The sequence below is a fragment of the Trachymyrmex septentrionalis genome, unplaced genomic scaffold (genome assembly GCF_001594115.1).
Source record: "Trachymyrmex septentrionalis isolate Tsep2-gDNA-1 unplaced genomic scaffold, Tsep1.0 scaffold101, whole genome shotgun sequence".
Lineage (NCBI taxonomy): Eukaryota > Metazoa > Arthropoda > Insecta > Hymenoptera > Formicidae > Trachymyrmex > Trachymyrmex septentrionalis.
This window is the reverse complement of record NW_017304136.1, coordinates 1,406,816-1,422,202: the sequence shown is the minus strand read 5'-3', so window position 1 is coordinate 1,422,202 and position 15,387 is coordinate 1,406,816. Positions and strand designations below refer to the sequence as shown.

General features: G+C 28.9%; 2 protein-coding genes across 7 annotated transcripts in view; both read left to right on the top strand.

The window, feature by feature from the left end:
- The window catches only part of LOC108756584 (1,5-anhydro-D-fructose reductase-like), an 8,956-nt gene extending 3,969 nt beyond the window's left edge, over positions 1 to 4,987 (top strand). The window contains exons 1-9 of one of the 6 annotated variants that reach the window (XM_018500524.1): positions 1,068 to 1,273; positions 1,361 to 1,414; positions 1,467 to 1,624; positions 2,894 to 3,061; positions 3,216 to 3,332; positions 3,730 to 3,924; positions 4,161 to 4,358; positions 4,441 to 4,589; positions 4,925 to 4,987. In XM_018500524.1, the coding sequence (XP_018356026.1) occupies positions 1,553 to 1,624; positions 2,894 to 3,061; positions 3,216 to 3,332; positions 3,730 to 3,924; positions 4,161 to 4,358; positions 4,441 to 4,589; positions 4,925 to 4,967 (942 nt within the window). In that variant the 5' untranslated portion in view covers positions 1,068 to 1,273; positions 1,361 to 1,414; positions 1,467 to 1,552 and the 3' untranslated portion in view covers positions 4,968 to 4,987. Of the gene's footprint in view, positions 1 to 1,067; positions 1,274 to 1,360; positions 1,625 to 2,893; positions 3,062 to 3,215; positions 3,333 to 3,729; positions 3,925 to 4,160; positions 4,359 to 4,440; positions 4,590 to 4,924 lie in introns of those variants that run through there. The other 5 variants (XM_018500516.1, XM_018500507.1, XM_018500501.1 and 2 more) reach the window with 5 other exon arrangements.
- A 3,033-nt stretch (positions 4,988 to 8,020) lies between these two features.
- On the top strand, positions 8,021 to 14,016 carry LOC108756578 (aldose reductase-like). The gene is made up of 5 exons (XM_018500491.1): positions 8,021 to 8,213; positions 12,464 to 12,943; positions 13,229 to 13,435; positions 13,596 to 13,744; positions 13,882 to 14,016. Exons 1-5 carry the CDS (start codon positions 8,139 to 8,141, stop codon positions 13,922 to 13,924), a joined length of 954 nt encoding a protein of 317 aa, XP_018355993.1. The 5' UTR covers positions 8,021 to 8,138; the 3' UTR covers positions 13,925 to 14,016.
- The last annotated feature ends 1,371 nt before the right edge of the window (positions 14,017 to 15,387 follow it).

Genomic DNA, 15,387 nt, shown 5'->3' with positions numbered 1-15,387 from the left:
ACTGTAATATATTTTTTTATCAACTTATTTATACAGGATGGTGCATTAAATATCATACCACATCATATCTTTATATATATATATATATTACATTCTAATAATTAATAATTAAAAAAATTATTAAATTATATATTTAAATATTATCTAATTAAAAAAATGTGATATAATGTGTTTCTTATCTTTAAATTTGAACAAAATTCGCGGCTGTCTATTCAATATAATGTTTAAAACATATACATATAATGTGTAATTAATAATTTCAACGATTTTTTCATCAAATAGTTCATATCTCTTTAGGCTATTCTTTTTGGCTAGACTTTTATATTAGTTCATTTTTTTCTTCTTTCTTCTCGAAGAGAAAAGGAAGAAAGATGAAATGGTGCAAAATTCAGCTAAAAATAATAGTTTCTGCCTTTCTGTTTCTCTCTTTTTGAGCTAGTCTTATCAACTCCGATTAACTTAATCGGTCGATTAAGTGTCAATCGTGATTGGTCAATTCTGCTAAACGGCAAATATTGATCAGTCCAATGTAACAACCGACCGATTAGCCCAGTAAACGAGAATGGTTTAAAATGGTTTGAAATTTTTTTTCTATCCGAATGCGTATTTTAAATAAAGAATATCTTTTTTTGGATTTAATCGGATTCAATTGTATTCAATTAGATTCAATTGGATGCAATTGGATTGAAAAACTGCATTTCCTATTAAAAATTTTGAATTGAAGTATTCACAATGTACAGAAAAAGCTAATATTATTTTTATATTGACAGACATAGAGATATGCTCCATGCAATTCCTATAAATGAACAAAAATGCATTCAGGATTGAAAAGCATTTGACATTTGTGTGAATCAATATTTCTAAATCTGAATCCATTTCAGTTCATTTCAATCCATTTTCGTGTGCTGGGAGGTTAATCGGAGTTGGTGAGACCGGTTCTTTCTCTCTATTCCTTTCTTTTCTCCCTCCTATTACACAAAGCTGTTACTATACATCTCTAGATGTGTGGTTGGGTGTGTGTGCGTATGCGCGCCTGACAGCTGCGTTGTGATAATAGTGCGCAAGTGCCGATCCAAATATCATTTTATCTTTGTTGCACCGTATCTTAAACAAGGATAAAATTATACTCGGATTACTCGAAGATATGTATTTGGGTAGGGTTTTCTAACGCAGTTGTCAGGCACACACTCCACATCACATCAAGGCGCAATCGTGATGCTGTGTTTTTATGTTACATGTATGCGTACGTTATTTTAATTCAACGATTTTACTGGTGAGCCTGGGTGCTCGTGAAGTGACATTCGAGAGATATATATATAGTAGAAAATTAGTTTTTTAATTGTTAGTGTTTTATTTCCAGATAATAATTCTCGCCCCACCAATACGCAGTATTGCATGTGTGCCTATCGATACTGTGAGTTGTGTTTAAACGACATACTTGTCTAAAGTGTTTCATAATAACCAAGAACTCAGTTGCGCTGTTACTTTGACGGCCTTGCACACACTTCCTGCTGCTGCATCACCTATCTATAACCTGCAGTCGGTGATAACAATGGCTGGCATTCCGACAATTACATTTTCGAATGGATACAAAATGCCGGTGTTGGGCCTCGGAACTTATAAGGTACGTACCTATTATATAACAAGAGAAGTAGACATATATAGGCCCGTATTCAGAACGCGCTAACATGCTATAAATTTACGTTACGCGTACTGCAGAATTTCAGAGATAAAAGCGCATTCTGAATATGGACCATAATGTGTACGAATTACATCATTGTGAGATATTATTTTACGCGCATTTTATTTGAATTTCAAACGTATCGCAGCATCCACGTCAAAATGAAAATCGGGCAATTATTCTTATCGTATATTATTCCATAATGATCACTAATCCTATTTATTTTATAATACAATTTTTATTTAATATTCTTACTTGGAATTTTATTTTTGTTTATTTTGGTAAATCTATTTCACTCAAATTTAGAATTGCGATCCCTCTCCCGCGCACAATTCTCTTTTTTAAGACGTTCAGGGACGTGCGGGGAAGATTTTCCAAAAGCTTCCGAGATAATTACGTCTCTCTCTCTCTCTCTCTCTCTCTCTCTCTCTCTCTCTCTCTCTTTCTCTCTCTCTCTCGGGTTTTAGATTATTTCTAAATTTTATCTAAGAAATAAAAGCTATGAGTTAAAACAGGTTGTTGAGTGCTAATAATTAAATTTTAATATTTAACATTATTTCATTTAAAATACAAAATTACATACGTTTCTTTATCAGGTCATCCTCAGTGTAAAATAAACAACAATTTAACTGATTAAAAATAAAAAAGATTGCAATATTATAAATCGGTTAATATACAAAACATTGTTAAATTCGTAAACATATTAATAAAGATTTTTAAGGTCATTTAAATTAAAAAGTTGGTAAAGAATTAATTCTGTTTTCCAATAGATGGATTAAAAATATATATAAAAGATCGCAATATAAATCAGTTAACATAAAAGTATCTAATCGTCAGGGAATCTTCTAAATTTTTTACTTTGACTCCTTTCTCGCGTTATTCTGTATTACTTCTGATTTTCAATAGTAATCTTTAAGCTGTAATAAGAAACTGACCAATCGTAGTTGAATGTGAGGAAAATAATCGACTAATACAATTGGTCAATTTCTTACATTAAATTAGTACCACTAATGGACGACCAAATGTAAAATAATTATTTGTTTATTGTTTTGATTAATTTTATTAATAGACATGCATTTTTATATACGTCTGGGATTTTAAGCGAAATGTCCCGGCCAGTGTTTCGCTTATTAGTTTTGAAATTTTTGATACGGTCAATCTTACCCAAGATAATTTGTATTTTTTTCTTCTTTATTTTTGGGAAATAAATAGTCTCAGATGGGGGATGTGAAAAGAGCTGTTAAGGACGCAATAGATCTAGGGTATCGTCATATTGATACAGCTTTCCTTTATGGTAATGAGAAAGAGATTGGGGAAGCTATTCGCGACAAAATCAAAGATGGTAGCGTGACCAGAGAAGATCTATTTATTACCACAAAGGTGAGAGCGTAAGCATGAGCAAAATACGTATATTTATTTTGGCATCTGCTAAATTCCAAATAATTCATTTTTTGTAAGAGACGCAATAAGTATCAAAATTTAAATTAAATATTTTGTGTAAATTTAATTATTTTAAGTATTTATTTTGTTGCAGTTGTGGAACAATTTCCATAAAGAAGAACATGTCGTCCCGGCCTGCAAACGATCGTTGGCCAATCTTGGTTTAGATTATGTGGATCTCTTTTTAGTTCACTGGCCATTTGCTTTCAAGGTAAGCATTGACATCAACGAAATGAAATAGGATGAAATAGAGAAGGAAGATTTTGTTTTTTTTTTATCATAAGCATATTCGGAGTTACACGATAATGAATTGATTTTCAGATATATATATTATATATATATATATATATATATATGTATAATTATATAGCATTACTTAATAATTAAGATTTTGTTGTAAAATTCAAGTTAAAAAAATGCATCAGTAATTCTGTTAATCTATATAAAGTGGAGAGTATGCAATTATATAAATGATATTTATAGTCATTTATTTTTTTGTATTAGTATTGTGAGTAACTAATAATGGTGAATTCTTATTTACGAAAAACAGTCATAAATGTTTTATGAATGAATGTTTCAACTCGTATTTATTTAGAGGTTTCTTGTAGGAAGGGGATGATTCATGGCCTGTAGATGCTGCTGGAAATCTTTGCGAATCGGAAATTGATTATTTAGAAACATGGAGAGGAATGGAAGAGTGTGTTCACCAAGACTTAACTCGCAGCATCGGAATCAGTAACTTTAACTCCGAGCAAATTACCCGTTTACTCAAATCGGCTAAAATCGCCCCAGTTAATAATCAGGTATGTGATATCATCTAAATCGTTTCATAAATTTAATTGTATTTGTTTCATAATTATTGCATTTTCTCTGTTAGATTTGCATTTTTGATCGAATTAATTTATATCTTTTTAATAAATATTTTTTTTTTATGTATATTTGCAAAACATTTTTAAAAAGCTGAAAGGTTTTATATTAATGTAATTTATATCATATTAATGCTGCAAGACTTACTAATTAAAAAAATATTTTATTATAGATTGAAGTTAATGTAAATGTAAATCAGGAGAAATTAATAGATTTTTGCAAGAAACATGACATAACGGTAACTGCTTATTCTCCTCTGGGACAACCCGGAAATGTATCGGGCATCGACAATAAATTAAATAATCCTATAATATTGCAACTTGCAAAAAAATATAATAAGACGTCAGCGCAAATAGCACTTCGATATGTGGTAAGAAAAAATTTAAGATTGATAGAATTGTTTCTTTTATGTAATTAAAACAGATGTATACAGTCATATTTTATTTTTATAGTATCAACAAGGAACTGCGCCAATACCTAAGTCTGTAACTAAAAGTCGAATTAAGGAAAACATGGAATTTTTTGATATCACGTTAACATCCGATGAAATGGATGCTATTCGTGAACTCGGCACTGGACAGAGAGTAGCATTTTTCGCACCGTAAGTAAACCAATGACTTAGAATATGTAAGGTATTTTATATTTTATCATATCTTCTTCCATATATGAATATTTTAGAACTTCGAGATCTTTAAACATTTTTTAAAATAACTTTGTTTCTTGGATAATGTATGTTAAATTTTAATTTTAAATGAACTGTAAGTCGTATTTAAATTCCGAACAGAATTCTACATATAATTTTACATGTTGTGTAAGCAAAGAAAATATTGCAAATTATAGATGATTTAAAATGGACTTTGAAGAACAATAGATATTAGATAAATATTCGAATGACGTATATTTTTTCTAAATAATTATTTTGTTTCTATGTTTTAGTGCGAAGAATTTTAAATACTTTCCTTTTAACATTCCGTTTTAAATCAGTATAAAGAGAGAAAAGAAAAAGAGAAAGAAGAAAAAGTGAAAGAAGAAAAAGAGGAAAGAGAGAAGAGAGAGAGAGAGAGAGAGAGAGAGAGAGAGAGAGAGAGAAATGAAATTATATTTTATGTATATAATATATATATATAATATAATTTCATTTTTTTCTCTATATATATAGTTTACATTTACAATATACATGAAAAAATGAAAAACCTCGAAAAATATATACATGCATATACAATACATATTTTAAAATATTTTCTTATTTAAAGCTGTACTTTTTGCCTGAAATATAACTCTAAATATTTTCAAACGCTATAATAGTTATTTCTTCCTTTGATAACTCATACAACAAATAAAACAATGATTAAGAAATATATTAATTAAACATTATACGATTTAGCATGACGGTTTTTAATGTAACATGAATAATTTATTGAATATCTAGAAGACAATAGGAAACGAGTTATAACGTTGAAAATCATATATTAGTATCCCCTTTAAAAGCGCACTCGAAAGCGCATGTTCTCACGACGATGTTTGAAACTCGCTCGACTCTTGGTCTAGCCAATTACAAATATTGAACGCTGCAAAAAATTTCAAGGTCTGGATCGCATGCACGAGTACATTTTTTCGTTCCGTACAACACGTGATATATCCAAAATATTATGAAATACGTTTTAATCTATACTCAAAAATCTTACGTGCAGCAATTGATAAATCGAGATAGAATTGCAGAACTTCTGACAGAAAAATCCAGTGCCTTATAATCTTATTTCAATTATACCAATCGTCATGCTTTACAAAATAATTACCATTTTTACGCAGTATAATCTATTATTATAACATTTTATTATGAATCGCATTGTTTATGTACTCGAAAATTTTCCAATTAATTTCTATCAACAAGTAAAAGGAAGGTATTAGAGATATTTTAAAACATTCTAAGAATATTTTGACCGATATATTAAAGACAACTAATATACAGTCATTATGTAAAGCAATATCCTTGAAGTTAATATGTAGCTTTATCATATATATTCATTACATGTTTTTCTTTTATGAAAACCTTTATCAGGCATTTTGCTATTTTATAAATCTAAAAAATAAAGAATTTGGAATAAGTAAAAAAATTATAAAGAATCTTTCTCATTGAGAAGGTAAAATAAATAAATATCTTTTAAATTGCATTTGTTTTAATTCTACATATGTGTAGCATAAAAATTCTCAAAGCGGTTTCGAAAAAAAAAAGTTCGAAATAATAGACATTTTCTGAAATATTGCACAGAAAATCAAGCAGGAAGAGAAGCTGACAGCCAACTGTACATTATGGTTATTTTAAGAGACTGTTTCTGATCTGGTTTCTAATTTGTTATTATGTTAGGATTCTTGGGATAAATTAGAGAAGACAAAATAAACAAATTTTAGTTATTACAAAATGCTTCACATACGTAATACTAAACTATTTCATATTAAAGTTGTTTTTTTCAAAATCATTTTTACAAAATTGCAGGGAACTCTCGCATCCCGAAAAACAGCTTGACTGATTAACTTTGCACAATTATTATTAACACTTTTTTTGCAGTTTGTGAATTACAATTTGTTTATATTTATCATTTAATTCTTTGTTTTTTAGAAAGATAGTGCTCAAAAAGTTAAAAATAAAAACATGATTTTTGTTTGGCAGCCGTTTTTTTAAATTCCAATATTTTAACCTAAGGTTGCTTTAATATTTGCGTATATCGGTGTACAATACTTGTCTACAAAAAAAAATAATTAAAATATTTTAATTATAAGATCGCTGGGAATTTCCCAGCAATTTTTATATTATCTTGATACGCAAAATTCAAAAGACTAGGAGAGGAAGAAGAGAAGTATATCATTTTATTTTTGAAACCTCTAAAACAAAACTTTCTATTAAAACAAATAAAAAGTTTCATTTTAAGGATGTTTTGTACATGTTTTAAAAATTATGAAAAAATTACAGATTATTCTAAATTATGTTTAAAAATAATACGACAAATTTGATAACGATTTATTACCTGGATCGTAAGTTATTTTAATAAATAACAGTATTTTTTTAAATCTATGCTGTAATAAAAATATATGGAAATGCATTATAAAATAAATGATAAAAATCTCAATGTTTTAATATAAGTACATAAGTATTCAAGATTATTTACGTAGAGTTATATTAATTAATAAAGAATTATATTAATTAACCTTTACTTAATTTACGACGACTTTATTAAATGCTGAATTATTGTGAATGAAACTTTGTTCTTCCGCAAGGAATCAAGGGCTCGATTCATTGCTCCAAATATTCTAAACGATCGCTGTAACTTTCCACGGTGCCGGATAGGCGAATTCAGTCACCACTACGCAGTCATTTGAATCAGTATTAGTACTGGTGACTGTTAGTATGTTGTGTGAGTGTCAATGTGCATCAGCAACAATATCGTCGTTATGCAAAAATCACGAGACATATTCCCACCTGAATAGACATTTTTTAAAAGATTTTATTTTTATTTTTTTAAACAAACAAATGCATATCTAACAATCAACGTACTGATACATCATTAATTGGGATCAAAAAGCTATAAAAATAAGAATTATCTTAAGAATAAGATTAATAATTGCGTTAAAAATTAATAACTGCTTTAATAATATAACTAAAGGCTGCATACAGCGGAACGTTTATTTTGCAACTGTTGGAAGTTTTCTTCGCGCTGATTGGGTTATGCTTTTAGATCAAAAGAGGAATGGTCCTATCTCAGCAGATAATCATAAAACGGTTGCAAAACTGTTGTGTTCTGCTGAACGCAGCCAAAGTTTGAGTACGCAAATGATGAATATTCAACGAGCTGAATATAGATTATGAAAAACTTTCGAGCAATGCGATGCGATGCGTTGGCTATCAAATCTCCATTCTCCGACGCCGGCACACCAACACAGACGCACATCCCTAGGCGTAGCAAAATCGATTTTGCCGTTACGAATCCGGTGACCGGATCCTCTTAGGTGGGGACGTTTATAAAAGGAACTGTTCGAGGCGAAGCCGCCAGCAGTATATTGTGCGTCTCATTTGGATTCGCTGGCAGTTTCCACGTAGCAACATCCGTAGATTTTCATATTTTTATATAACGATTGCTGCTGACATAAAAGTAAAATGGTTCTGACTGCACCAAAAGTGAAATTTTATAACGGCTATGAAGTGCCGATCTTCGGCTTAGGCACATGGAAGGTAAGTTCTTTTTTTCGTACTTAGTCGATCCATTCAGTCTCGATAATTTCATCGAATCATATTTCGCGGAAATATAATGTATATATATTATTTTATATTTTCCCTACTTAAATGATAATTTGTTTCTTATCTGAATGATGTAGCTTTTGTATCGGCAAAAATTATTGAGTTAAATTCTTGTTTTCGTCAAACGAGATAACGGCAGATGATTAGATTAAATTAGCTGGATCAGCAATCCAGTTAGCAAGATGTTGGCAATTTTCCTACAAATATTGTTAATAAAATCAATAAAAAATTTCAGCAAATTAGCATCAATATCCGCATTAAGCTTTTTGTTTAACTGACAGAGTTCGTTGACGTAATATGAGAGCAATCGTCAATTTGGAAAAGTTGTTAACAAGTTTTGCGTAGGTTTCGTCGACAATTTGTTCTCAGTAGATTTTATATATCTGCCATTAGTTTGCTGATTTCAAATGCATAAATAGAATTTGCGTCAAAGGTGCTTTTTCATCGACATTTGTTTTGGAAAATTGATTTTTAACAGACTTGACTGACTGGGTGACTTCTATCACGATGTAGCTTATTAATAGTCACTGGTTATGTTTATACCGTGATTATATGTACTTATTCCGCGATCTACGATATTATAGATGTTTTTATTTAACTTACAGGATGAACAAGTAGGACACCTATTGTGTAGGCCGCGGTCTAAATTCACAGTGTAGTTAATAACAAATAACGAGATATATTTTATTCATGTCAAAATTTTTATAAACGAAAAATATATGCTCACATTAAGATCAATTCCGAGATCAGATTTTCTGTAAAAAAAAATTATTAAAATAATTTAAGTTGCGTTATATTATTATATTTATACTGCGAATACTTAACGCATGAACTAAAAATTTTCAATATTTGCAGTAAATAACGAAGTGCAGTCTTATAGTCAAGGTTTTGGTACATGTTGCATTTCGTTGAGCAATCTTGCTTTATCATTTAGCTACTACTATAAATTCCACAAATTAATCAAACTCATATCGTAAACTTGTGAAACCGAAGTGTACAAATCGATAAAATGATACAGATTAGATATCGAGTCAATAGGCCTGTTTTTTTTTGGTTGAACTTTTGCATCAGTCAACTTTTCATCTTTTTTTTTTCCTTTTGGAGAAAAAAAGGAAGAAAGATAAACTGGTGCAAAATTCAGCTTAAAAGCAAAAAGAACAGGCTTAATATCTATAATCGGTCAGTCGGTGACTGTAGCTTATCGTTGTTACACTCATATTAAGGACGGAATAAATTCTTATACAGCTGTTTTAATATTGACAAAACTAAATTTCACACTTAAATGATACAGTTTTTTATTTTTTGTTCATAATTGTACACCCAGAATTCTCCATATGGTCTTCGAACCGCCATATGAGCAACTCTCATCATTCTGGGAATAGCTTACCACTAAGGTTTTTTTCTTTCAGGAAGATGAAATCTCGCTCAATTATACTGTATTATAATGTATGTATTTATTTTTGAAGAGGATTCAATCACGTAGCAATCACGAAACATGTTAAATGCATATTAGTTATTACTATACAAGATATAACGTTATAATTACTTTATGTACAATTGAAAATATATTTTTGTTTTACGCAATAATTTCTGCGGCTCACATATACCATATATTTCTATACTTTGTTAATTTTTATTATAGAGAGCTCTTTAGAAATCTGTTTATTTATTGTTAAAAAAAGTTATTAAAATTTAAAAGACTTTGGTACATATTATATAATAATGACAGCAATATATTTCAAAGTTTCAATTAAATTGTAATGACTTTTTTTACAAAAAATCTAAATTTTAAAAATCTAATCTAATTGATTAGATTAGAGAGACATTGATTCAATATCTAATCTATATAAAAATGATTTTATTGATTTGTAAATTTATAGGTTTCATAAGTTGACAATGTGAATTCCATAAATTAAAATGATAAAGCAAGATATTACGCAATGAAATGAAATCATTAATACTTGTATCTTTATTACTGGTAATTTTTTCTAATTTGAAAATGTAAAATGTTAAAATCATATTTCGATATTGAGCTTTTAATAATGATAAAGCAATAATCTTATCTTAAAATTCTAGAATTTTCCATTGCCATTACATTTTGTTGTTAAATCTGACTGGCTGTGAAGTATATGGCTAAGATAACAGAAACGCAATCTTAAACAATTATATAAGTAGTGCTATATATAGTATAGTATAACAAAAATTCTAAAAAGTAAAAACTGAGCCTACTTCATTAATGGCGAATTCGATTGGAAGCATTACTGCGCACTGGTGCATATTAAAGCCGTTGTACACTGATTTAATTTGAGTATAAAAATGAAATGCAAATATTTCGAAATATTATGAAATACATATTTTATCTAATAGTACAATAAAACGTATTGAGTATTTTACAATTTAATCGATTTTTATGTTTATAGAGGAAAGCCCCCTATCATGAGATAGACGCCTAATATGAGATAGCGGCGTTTCTGCTAAACTGATACACGCTATCTATTGATTCTATCATGAATTTATTGCTCATGGATGAAAACTATTTAATAGAAAATTTATTATTAAATCACACCTGTAGTATTGTAAAACAAGATTTTAGAATTTAGATGTCTTCAAGTTTCATTAAGATGAGCGTTTAAACTTTATTAATTATTTAATAAAAAATAAATATTTGGCAATAAATTCTTCATGTAGTGATAGAGCAAGGTCGTATTAATAGAAAAATATGGGATATGTTGAATTGTTTAATTACATAAGTTAGATTTGATGATCGTAAAACCATAAGACGTGGAAATTGTAATATGAGATATCTAGGGTATTTCTAATATGAAATTACCCACGCTCCTATGTTATAGTAAAAATCGTTGCTAAAGTATAAATGTTATTAATAATAAAAAAAACAACCGTAATGGACGTCGAGTGCCTATATCTGCGATGCTTGATTCCAACTGCCTGAAAACGAGTTTTGGGTATAATCTATCTCATGCTTATTTTTCGCGCACACTGGCTGTTTGTATTTTATAAACATTAAATAAAGTTTTTTAATTATAATACTGATACTTTGCGTTTTACTATCGATTTCTCGGGTCATTTCATATTAGGAGCATAATTTTTTGACTTTACGATTTGCTCACTTTTTACATTTTTTTAATTTAAAAAAAAATGGAATTTGAATTAAATTTTATGTAACGTTATTTTAAAGCTTATTAAATTCGCTTCAAAATGACCTATTATTTTTTAAAATTCTGCTTATAGACTTCGAGTATTTATCCATAATGAACTCTATATCTCATAATAGTCTTTCTTTTAAACATATCTTTACGTTATTTTGTGTATGGCTTTAATATGCATCAGTGCGCATTGAGTGCGTTCAATCGAATTCGATTTTGATAAGATAAAAAAAATGTATTCAAAAGATAACGATTTAGAATAAACATTTTTGTGCATGTAACACATATTTCATTTTATTTGATCACACTTTATCTCTTTATCAATTATTTTTTTTTTATCTTTTTTTTTTATAATTCTGTCTCAGTATACAAAGTCTTTTCTTTCAAAATTCTTTTTTTAGAGAAAAATTGTTGTAACTTAACTGATGTTTTATAACTAATGTTTTTGCACTATACTTTGTATTATCATCACTATTATATTAAGTACATATTTATCAGTTTAAGTGCAAATATGTTATGTAACCAACTATTCAATGTTGCTATTGATCACGCAGCATATTCTAAGTTAATTACTGAGAAACCTTCATTTCATAATGTATTCCTATGTTGTCCAATGTATTCCAATGTTGTCTAAAATTATCAAAATAATATAATTTTTGAAAAATTAAATAATTTATGAAATTTAAGAAATAATTTTCAAAATTATGTTCTTTAAAAACGTTATATATAGGAAAATAATGGACTAAACTGAGAAGAAAAGTCCTTTATTACTTTGCAATTTTCGACAATATTTAGCAATTAATATTTTGTTAATTATTGCGAAAATTGCAAAATGGTACAGGACTTTTCTTTTCAATTTTATCTATTCTACCTCTATACGAAAGATTTATCATTATTTTTCAAACTATATATAAAGATAATATTAAATATCTTGCAATTAGATTATTCTGCGCCTTTCTTAAAAAAGTAAGTCGACTTAAAATGGTCAGAGATTTAAATTGAAATTTGATTTTGTTTCAGTCTAAACCAGGAGAAGTTATACAAGCTGTAAAAGATGCGATCGATATCGGCTACAGACACATCGATGGAGCTCACGTTTATGGTAATGAGAAGGAAGTTGGTGCTGCTGTCAAGGCAAAAATAGCTGAAGGTGTCGTGAAGAGAGAAGATCTATTTATCACCAGCAAGCTGTGGAATACCTTTCATAGTCCCGAACTAGTTGAACCAGCCATTAAAAAAACGCTAGCTGACCTTGGTCTTGATTACGTAGATTTGTATTTAGTTCATTGGCCACATGGATTTAAAGAGGGTGGAGATCTTTTTCCTACAAGTGCTGACGGTAGTATTCAGTTGAGCGACGTAGATTATCTCGATACTTGGAAAGCTATGGAAGGTGTGCTGGCCAAAGGTCTGGCGAAAAACATCGGCGTCAGTAATTTTAATTCTGAACAGATTACCAGATTGCTAAAAAATGCAACGGTTAAACCTGTTACAAATCAGGTAAGTCAAGATTATCAAGAATGATTGTAAAAAATTTTCTGACGATAATTAGTTTATATTAAATTCAATTTAATTATATTAATAGAAATTATTTTTCAAAATAGAATATTATTTTGGAAAGTAAAAAATGTTACAATACAAAGAAATCCTTCTCTTTTATAGCTATCAGTACTTTTTGATTTATACATGTTACATAGAGATTATATACAAAGAAAAATAAAAAAAATAGGCACCTCCATTGACATCTCTAAACATTTTTCTCTCTATTTTTGTATTATTTTTTAGGTTGAATGCCATCCATACTTGACGCAAAAAAAGCTATCAGACTTCTGCAAGGAAAGAGACATTCTTATTACAGCTTATAGTCCACTCGGATCACCAGATAGACCATGGGCCAAGCCTGATGATCCAAAATTGTTAGAAGACAAGAAATTAATTGATCTCGGAAAAAAATATAATAAGACTCCTGCACAAATACTTATTCGTTATCAGGTATGTTATTACAACGTCAATGTCTCTTATTTTACAATGAATTATTAAATTCATCTAATAAAAAAAGTATTGGATATAATTTAGTACTTTTAAGTTATAGTTAAAAGTTTACAATATATTTATAATCTCATTAATATAAAACTTCAATAATTATTTGCAGGTGGATCGTGGCCATATAGTGATTCCTAAGTCAGTTACAAAGTCACGAATTACTCAAAACATGGACGTATTTGACTTTAAACTTTCACCTGAAGACATTGCTTATATTGACACCTTTGATTGTAACGGAAGAATTTGTCCAGTAGAGGGGTAAGGCTTTATTACTAGTTTATTGTTGTTATTTAAAAACATTTTATATTAATAAATAGGATATAGAATGTAATAAATAAAACTTTTTTATCAAGTTTTGTGATATATTAACATTTCTTTTTATTTTTTATTTTCAGGTTGAAAGCCAGCCGTTATTATCCATTTAATATTCCATTCTAAGGAATCAAAATGAACAAATAAAGTTATGATATGTCTGCGTCTGTCTTCTATTAAACTTTTCGCATTTTAATTTTTGCAAACATATTTTTAAACATTTTGTTTTTTGAACATTATTAATTTGTGTACATAAATATTTTTCTTTTACGATATTTTCTTATAATGTTACTTTTATAAATGTTACAGCAAAATACATTCTATAATTATTGTTACTATTTTACCACAAATATTAACTTTTTATACAGAATTCAATTATATCAAAACTTGTGAAATAAAGAAACGTTTATATTGCATAAAATAACAATATAGCAAGTTATTATCATTAATTGACAAACCACTAATTTACTAACCACAGGAATTAATCTTCTAAAAATTTTTTGTTGTTGTCATCAATTTTTAATCTCGAATGAAGCATCTTTGAAAATGCTGATTAATAAATCTTATCCACAATAGTCTAATAATACTACAACTACACAATTGCATCATTCTTATCAGTGTTCTTTTTTTGCAATCCTATTTGTACGCATTAATTTGCATGTAAGCGGCAAGAATCACGTACTCGTCATACTTATTATTGAGGTCACATGGCAACGAGAATTGCTCTAATTGTATGAGTGGTTGCGATACACCTGAAAATTCATTTACAAACTCTATAGGCTTTCACACAAGAACATCTGATGGCATATATCACTATACCATTTTGTACCACAGCGAACTTGGTTGAGATAATTTTTTAGATTGAATTTTCACATGATAATTGTTGCCACCTTCGAGCACAAGTAGGATATGTAAAGGTTTTTCGTTTCTCTTTGCTATTTTTCTTGTTCTTTTATATTGAATTTTGCTTTATGTTTGCCTTTCCTTTTTGTTTGCGTAGGTGGCCGTGCGAATTGAATCTTAAGTTATATATTTGTGTAAAAATTTTGAGCATTATTTAATGACGATATTTTAATTTATCGCGTATAGAGCTATCGCGTTATGTATCAAAATTGGGTCAAACATGTGTCCATATAAATATATATAATATAAAAAGAGTCTTCAATTAGTTGAGTTTAATTTAACTGATTATTAGTATATACTAGGTGAGCCAAAAGTCTGAGTACACCCAAATATCTCATAAACGATGCATTTTAGAAACAAATGTTTTTTACAAAAGTTGTAAGACTTAAAAAAACGCATTCAACAACAGTAGTTATTTAATCCAGGATAGCATTGTCAAGATCAACATGAATTTTTTAAATGGACTCCCCCCTTTTTCATTACTTATTCTTGCAGCTTATCTCGAGAGCTTTTCAAAACACTATAATTAAATTCATTTTCATTAAGTACTTTGCTAGTTATAAAGTTTGAAAGTTACAGTCGGCATTAGCACTACCCAAGATGTCCGACCGACGGTTAATCCGACTTCTTCAATGTTGTTCAGGATCATGTCCTGAATAACATTCGTTAAGATCAAGGTATCATTA

Bases quoted from the DNA above. Each gene is read 5' to 3' on its own strand.
- LOC108756578 (XM_018500491.1), top strand. From the start codon at position 8,139: ATGGTTCTGACTGCACCAAAAGTGAAATTTTATAACGGCTATGAAGTG. The intron at 8,214-12,463 runs GTAAGTTCTTTT...ATTTTGTTTCAG, and splicing joins TCGGCTTAGGCACATGGAAG to TCTAAACCAGGAGAAGTTAT. The intron at 12,944-13,228 runs GTAAGTCAAGAT...ATTATTTTTTAG, and splicing joins TTAAACCTGTTACAAATCAG to GTTGAATGCCATCCATACTT.